General features: G+C 40.4%; 1 protein-coding gene and 1 long non-coding RNA gene across 2 annotated transcripts; both read right to left on the bottom strand.

Annotated features, from left to right (window-relative positions):
• Positions 1 to 351: 351 nt before the first annotated feature.
• LOC4329379 (uncharacterized) lies at positions 352 to 4189 on the bottom strand. Its single transcript, XM_015769301.3, has 2 exons — positions 3816 to 4189; positions 352 to 1503 (listed from the first exon to the last, which is right to left on the bottom strand). The coding sequence occupies exons 1-2, from the start codon at positions 4050 to 4052 to the stop codon at positions 556 to 558; spliced, it is 1185 nt and encodes a 394-aa protein (XP_015624787.1). The 5' UTR covers positions 4053 to 4189; the 3' UTR covers positions 352 to 555.
• A 1425-nt stretch (positions 4190 to 5614) lies between these two features.
• Positions 5615 to 7756, bottom strand: LOC136355395 (uncharacterized). The gene is made up of 2 exons (XR_010739637.1): positions 7451 to 7756; positions 5615 to 6165 (listed from the first exon to the last, which is right to left on the bottom strand). It is a non-coding gene; the product is annotated as an uncharacterized lncRNA (long non-coding RNA).
• Between the last annotated feature and the right edge of the window lie 444 nt (positions 7757 to 8200).

The raw sequence follows: 8200 nt of genomic DNA, 5'->3' as shown, positions 1-8200 counted from the left end.
AATTACTGTCCAATAATTATCTGTTCGAAACTATCCTTTTCCGAAAATGAATTTGGATATCGGGAATATATGAACCGATTTCATCCCTACCAAAGGGTCCCGGGTGTCGAGGCTTAGGCAACACAGAGGAAGATAAAGGCTGGAGCAGAACACCCAGAAGAAAGAGAACACAGTGTTAGGCTGAAATCGACCTAGGTGCAGTCTGCAGATGACTATTTTTGGTGATATTTGGTTTTAGTAATATCTCGCTATCCGTTGCGAACTAATAAAAGAATAAGTAGTCGTAAGTCCATGACGTGAACCTGGATAGGTTGCACAAAAGAGCTAACCAGTTTAGCTACGCTCACTATATTAAATTATATCAAAAGTTTGATTGTATTATTTCCTTGACCACCATCACTAAATTTAACAACCCGAAATTATGTCTGATAAACATCACAAGGTTCAAACATTTATTTAAACGGTACACGTCTTAAATCCATACATGATATGCCATTAAGCGACAACACGGCTAAACTGAAACTGTCCCACAGACAACCGATCGAATTAGAACTCTTAGAGCAGGGACTTAAGCGACCGTTCTTTCACACGCTTCTTCGTCATCTTCGAGAACTGCACCTTCTTCACTGAAAGCTTCATTTTCCTTTTCTTGGTACGGCGCTTGCTGGCACCACCAACGGTATAGTCTTCGTCGCTCTCGTCGTCGCTAGCAGTGTCCGAGGAGTAATCAGACGAGTTGTAAACACCATCGTACAGTTTCTTGCCGTCCATTTTCTCTTCCATGGCGACGGCATTATCTTGTGGCAGGATCTCCTTCTCCTCAGCACCGGCTTGCTGTTTGCTGCTGCTACCACCACGATCCTTCTTGCGGTATGGGACGAACATATCATAGAAATAGTAGGCATCACCACCTAATAAGCCATTGCTTGCCTTCCTCTTGGATGGCTGGGAGGAGATGGTTGGCAGCACACTCACTGCTGCTGCTGCTGCTGCTGCAATAGAGTTGTTTTGAGCACTTGACTCACCTGCTGGAGTTCGTTTGGAACTGGACTTTGGCTTGGCAATAGCTGGTGCCTTTGCTCGGCCTGACTTGGAACTAGCTGCAGCACCTGCCTCACCAGTGCGGGTGTAGTAAGAGCGGCTCTTTGCTAGGTGGTAGTCACACAGGGTCTTGGGCCCGTCGACGATGTTTCGGCAGTGCCATTTCTTGCCATCATTCTTGTTGCAGTACCAAACACCAGCCTGCTTGTCAGCATCTTGCATCTCCATCACCACCATGCTGCTCTCGTTCATCTTCCCCTTCATCTTTCTGGCTGCCGGATCACCACTTTGGTCCACCTTGTGGTCAGCTGGTTGCTGCTGATCATTCACCTCCTCATTCTCCACCTGATTCCAACTCTTGTCTTCGTCCACCTCCATCTGATCATCATCGTTGTTGTCGCTGTCGGACACAAAGCTTGCCCTAAAAGGGATGCACGCCATGTACCTGTCGAACGGAGCCTCCTGAAAGGTTTGAATCATATTGTGAGATATAAATTGAACTAAGCAAGAGAAACATAAGTTATTTGATATATGTGGTGTACAGTTCACAAAAAAATCCACAGTTTTTTTAGAGAGTTAACTGCGTTGTAGTATTCAAACTTATCAGGTGGGTATAATTTAGTACACAAAACACACGCATATGAGAGCACAAGATATGTTGTATGCGTAAATAATTAACATTTATACATATTGTAGTTATTTTTGTTTTTAATTATTTTGTATGCATTGCATATCCCTTTTATATATGTTTTAATATGTATAATTAACATGAATTGTCATATGGATATTTACGTAATATTATCTTGACATTCGAGCCTACACATCCTAATCAACGTTCAACTTATGGCCTGTTTGACAACAGCAGGAAATGGATTGAAAGTTTGGAGGAGGAAGTTGGTTCAGGGGTTGGTTATGGGAGTTTCATTTTTACTCCTAGTTCTTTGTTTGGTCGTAGAGACGAGAATGAGTATGGAAGAGAATTGAATTCCACATGATGACGTACTGTTCATATTTATTTGTCATATATACATCAGTAGAGAACTCATCTTTTATACCGGTTGGAAACCCCGGAATCGAGACTAAAGATCTCGATCTTTATATGCATACCAAGTCTCTACTATTATAAAAATTGAAAATGTTTTTGCCGGTATTTAGGTACGTCATCCGTATTTGAGTCGGGTTTTAAGTTCGTTCATATTTGGAAATACAGATCCGTGTTTGAGTTAGATTTTAAGCTTGTTTCTTTTTGAAGTATAAAAGGAGTCGTATAAAAAATCTTTTAGAAAAACTCACATGCTAACTTGAGATGCAATATGGACTTCTAATTGCAGCTCATGATTTTCTAAAAAATTTATCCAAGCGAATTTTACCCTACTAAACCGTAAAACAATAATAAAATTAAAATAGCATTTACCGTTGCAACGCTCGAGCATTTTTTTCTAGTCAAAATAAATATGTGGGATGTGGGATTCGAACTCAAGATCTCTCACCTCAGTCCTCACGCGTGTTACCATCCTACACAGTACACACATCTGACTTGGATACATATATTTTCTTTTTGAACTAACCGGTACTAAAAGTATCCTCCAACATTAGTCTCGGTTGGTTTTACCAACCAGTACTAAAGATGTATTTTTAGTATCGGTTGGTGACACCAACCGGGACAAAAAAATGTTTCTAGGGACTTGGACTTTTAAAGCCCGTACTAAAGCATCTTTACTACCGGTTCTTAATCTTGCCGAAATATTTGTGATTTTGGGTACCACGACGAAAGTTCAATTCTCTAGTATTGAAAAGGTAGGAGATTGCTCTTAAACTCCCCTCCATATCCATCCTGAAACTCTCACGTCTATCAACCAATCTATAGACTTAACGGTCCCCACCCCTCAAAACTTGCATTCCCTCTTAACAATCCCCCCCCCCCAACCTAATATGTCACTAGTGAAATCAGTTAGACATGTTTTGGTTTTAGTTTACACACAGATCAGACGTACAAGTTTGAGCACCAAATCCTACCCACCTCATAAGTTTTTGTACCAACGGCGCAATTTACTCTATTTTAGCAGATCAACATGCATAAAAAAGCTACTCCCTCTATCCCAAAATATAAGCATTTTTAGACCCTGGCACGGTCTTCGATATGCTACTTTGACTAACAATATCTATAAAAATAAGATGTTTAAATTAAAATAGTTGCATATTATGATAGTTTGTTTAATGATAAATCTAGTAACATCAATTACATGATTGATCTTTTTTAATTTTTTTCTATTAATGGTCAAAGTTAAAAATATTTGACCTGCCAATGTGCTAAAAATGCTTATATTTTGGGATGAAGGGAGTAGAAAAGAGAGCCAGAGAGCTATCGAATAATATTCACGGATAGCCAGATCTAGGGCATCCATTTCCGCCCCTCCCCAACCCTAGCTGCCCCATGACTCCTAAATCTTGGGTTGAAGAAGCCCATAAAGCCTGCCGGAAGCTTGATCTTGCTGGTTGATGTGATTAATTTCTGTCATTCCCTACTCCCCACCAAGCAACCTTAAATGTCAAAACCACGACTCTAATCTCTTTCACAGATGGAACCCTAGAACCATCGGAGAGCGAGACCGCTGGTCCATCACACCAAAAACCCAAGTGGAACATAGCAAGCAAGATTGGCAACTCTCACGGAGCATTAAAACTAGAGGTGGTTAAAAGAAACGAAATTAATAACAAGCATAGTGCATCTAGATCTGATGGCCTGGGTGAGGGAGAAGTTATCGAAAGCTTACCAGGGGATCAGGATCTTCGAGCTCATATGGCAGATCCCATGGCGACAGGCTTAGCTGGCAAGCATCGTCTGGAGTGACCATAGGACCACCAAGATCGCCGCCGCCGCCGCCATATGCAACAGGCGCAGGCGCGGACGATGTCGGTGGGAGGTTGCTCATATATGCGCGTGATGCTTCCGACTGTGTGGTGAAGTAGGCTGACCCGAGCACCCTGGAGGCGTTCCTCCGGATCCGCATGGCTGGAACCGAACCTCCGGCAAGCGTCGCGGTGGCGAGAGGGTGGGATCTGGAGGCGGTAGGGTTTGGGATGGGGGCAGAAGTAAGGAGGGGATGGTTGTGTTTGTGGGTTTACCGTTTGCTCTGCGTTGCTAAACTTGGCCTCTTGTCCTTCTGGCTCTGTCCTTTTTCCTTTTTCTCTCCCCTTACGTCAGCTTGTTCTGTAGTGTCCTAGTGGCCTATGTGCTTGAGATCTTCTGTATCACACCTTTGTGCACTGATGTGGACGCTATTCTTGCTAGCCCCATAAGTCAAATAAGGAAACGGTTGCTAAAACCGATGTCTTGTAGAAGAAATTTATGTCCTGTGCCATGAGGTATTTATTGGGGATTTGTGTCCTTGTATAGTCACTAGAGATATTGCATGACTAGTCAAATAAAGGTTACATATCTTGCTAAAATGAAAAATGATAGCTCACATTATGCTTTAGGCTCTTCAGTAAATGTCCCCTTCTTGAACACAGAAATTCAAAAAAAAAAAACAATGAAAACAATTCAATTCTCAAACAAAATTGTCCGTATTTCAAACGGGTTCTTGGAAATTTCACTGGCATAACGAATGAGAGGTAAATTTTGATAATGTTCAGAAGGTAAACGCATCCATTTGGAACAATAGAAGTTAATACTACGTATTCCAGGATAGCAGGTATTAAAGCGTGGTTTAGCGTCCTCTCAAGAAAGTCTTTTTTTTGTTTACAAATACACATAAGGCCCAATACATAGGAAAAGTCTGGCATCATCTGCCAAGTACAAGTGTATCACATAGCTGTAACAAGATGTAGAATATACCATCATGATCTAGCCCAATACAGGCACATACACGAAAAGGATGGCCGGTCATAATTTTAACAAAATGAGACATACAGTCACTAATGGCTCAAATTACAATTGTATTCAAACCTGAACAAATAGTGAGCAAAAGTGGATCACAAGCACTGATTGCCGCCAAATGCTGCAAAACTTACAGTTATGGAGCAAGTGGAACAATTCCCTGGAAAAAATCTTTGGACTTCCATCAGATTATAGCTTGCAAGGCTCAAATTTCGTAGGAAAAGCTCTTTGATATAGTATATTGGGTTGTTGGCATACTTGGAAGCAGTGCAATGCAATATTTTTCAGAATGTAACACGAAGCTTGGACAGATGGCTTCCAAATGCACAGGATGAATGATTCTCTTAAAAATGTAGTTTTAGGCTAGTCTAAAGTGCTTGATAATTGAGATGATAAGAGCCTACAAGTAGAGTGACATAGTGTAGTTTTACTATACTAGACGCCTAGTAAAAAGTGAAATATTTTTTCACCTACAAAAAGAAAAAAAAAGTAGAAATTAATTTTCACGGAGATATGGTTTTCTCCAAGAGGTTCAAGGACGCCTGAGGAACTAAGTTATTGATTTATGTAGGCCTTAAATCACAAGCAGTTCGGTAAATACATGTATAAAGGGGTTATCACCAGCATTGAAAAATAGTTTTTTTAGCAATGAATGACAGAACACTGGCAATAATAATATGATATTCACAGCACTAGACATTTCACAATCATATTCACAGAGACATTGATATATTCCCTTTAATGTTCGTAGAATTCAAAGTTATCACACAACATTTCACATACACATAATTTCAGAAGGAGATAAACCGAGATTTCTAAATATGAACAACTAATCAATGCATAAACACTTGTACTCATCAGTGTGTAATAAAAAGTGAAAAGTTCCCGGATGAAAAGCATTATAAGATGCAAAGCATTCATTAGCGACACTAGTGCACATCCCATCAAACTGCAAATGCCAACTTATTATCATCTTCACTCAACTAATAACCTGTGCTCATCGGCCTTATGCTATACAAACAGATTCATACCACACATTACACTAGGTACAAACAGCAGTTGTTTAATTATACCCCTCATTACACCCAAAATTTCTGACAAAACATGAAAGAGAAACCATCAGGACCTGGGTCCCCTTTCGCATAAAAATCAAAAACAGCCTTTTTTAACATCATCAGAGAAATCTTTTCCAAAATATGGTTCTTCTCAGCAATAACTTTTTCATCTAGAGATCAGAACTTGTCCTGTAGAGAGACATTCAGTTTGTTTTAATACCCAAAACGAGTGTTGCAGTAATCCATAGAAATTTTAAGCATGCCTTTATTATCCTAAACAGGAGCCTCTGGCCTTCTAGAATCTAGGCTATCGATATGTTTTTTTTTCCCTATTTCTCTGGTTACCTACAGCATGAAAGAATGCAGTATTTCCGTCCCTTCTATTTTTCTCTTCTACTGTCCAGACAAAATTACAGATTAAACCAGACCACTCTTTCATTAATAGTTACTGCACTTGAATGGTATGATTAAACAAAGTTCAACATAGAAGTTTGCTGCTTAAACAGGAAGGAATGATATAGGATGTTCTAGAAATCTAATTTTGGAATCCTATACATGGAGCATTTAAATAGGCTATATTGTTTTTGTTCTCTAAGTGTAGCCTCAGTTCTGAATTTTAATCAAATTGCTAAACTTAGGGGAAAAAAATCCTAGAAATCACAGAATTAAAATAGGCGATATTGTTTCTGTTTTCTAAGTGTGCCTCAGTTCTGAATTTTGATGCAATTGATTAACTTAGGAAAAAAACCCCTAGAAATCACAGTGTTCAAATAGGCTATACTATTTCTGTTCTGTAAGTGTAGCCTCAGTTCTGAATTTTGATGCAATTGCTAAACTTAGAAAAAAAAATCCTAGAAATCACAGCATTAAAATAGGCTACATTATTTCTGTTCTATAAGTGTAGCCTCAGTTCCGAATTTTGATGCAATTAGTAAACTTAGATAAGAAAAACATAGATATCACACAGCACACAAATTCAACGAAATAAAATGGGCTTCCCTTTATCAGAATTAATCATAAGTTGAGAACATAAACTCAGCACATTAATTTAGATTTGCAATTCTTTACTCCCAAATGTCTGGTCCTATTCGAACCACAACAGTAAAAGCCTCCTGTTCATCATGAACTATTGGAGCTACAGAGTTTGCGAAGAGATTATAAGAATCTGAAACATAAAAAAAAAGAAGCAATTCTGCAGTTCTGCAATTAAGCTCTCAGAGGCCTGCTTAACTAAATGAACAATGTCAAAACCTAAGTCCTTGCATAAATGATGAGCTCCCAACTCACTTGCAGACTGAGAATTTCAGGTGTGCCCAAATCCATTCATTTAGTTAGTGAGTGGTTCGATGAAAATTTTGGTTCAAGTCAGTCTGTGATTCTTAGAAGTAACGTAACTGTTCGAGCTGTACCCCGCTACTGCGTGGTTGGCACTGAAGATATCGCGAGCAATGGAGGATGGTTTGGGATGCTGTACCTCGACGGAGAGGACTGCGCCATAGGGCCTGAAGAGCTCGCTCAGGTCGTCGGCGTCGCACCGACGCGGCGTCGGCGAAGAGGCCTCGGCGGCGGGGGAGGAGGCCGGCGTCAGCCGTCAGATCTGGGCGTCGGGCCGCCGTCTTGGGTGGATCGCTCGGCCTCCACTCCCGGGGAGCCAGCTGCTTCGGCTCCGGCGGCCTCGGCGGCGGCAGATTCCGGGGGATGGAGGGTGACTGGGATGGCTGGATGGAGGGGGAGGCCAGGCGTTCCACAGGAACCACATCTTAGACGCGTCGGTATACACGCCCGCCACTGATTGCTGATGCACTTACTACATACGACCGTCACAGCTGGTTTCTTACGATATTTTGTTTCTTTTGTAAGTTGACTTTTCACATAAGATAAGAGAAAGTTTAATAGTATAGCCAACTATTAGCTCCAAATAGTTTACAGTCAATTTAATAGTTAATTCATACACAATTAATACCTAGTCCTACTTACTATACGCACAACTAGCTACAAATCTGTAGCCCGCTGGTTTTCTCTCAATCCTCTTTCATCTACTCAATATGTGTTTATAGCTAACTTATAGCCTGCTATTGTACTTGCTCTATATGCGGATAGATTTGTTGGACTTTACAAGTCCTCATAATACAGTACTCCCTCCGTCCCAAATTATAGGGCATCCTCTTTTCAAGAAAAATTAAACTCGGTAGCTTTTGACTAATAATCATACTAATTATATCTA

The sequence above is a fragment of the Oryza sativa genome, chromosome 2 (genome assembly GCF_034140825.1).
Source record: "Oryza sativa Japonica Group chromosome 2, ASM3414082v1".
Classification (NCBI taxonomy): domain Eukaryota; kingdom Viridiplantae; phylum Streptophyta; class Magnoliopsida; order Poales; family Poaceae; genus Oryza; species Oryza sativa.
Note: the sequence above shows the minus strand (reverse complement) of the source record. Positions and strands in the feature narration are given on the sequence as shown.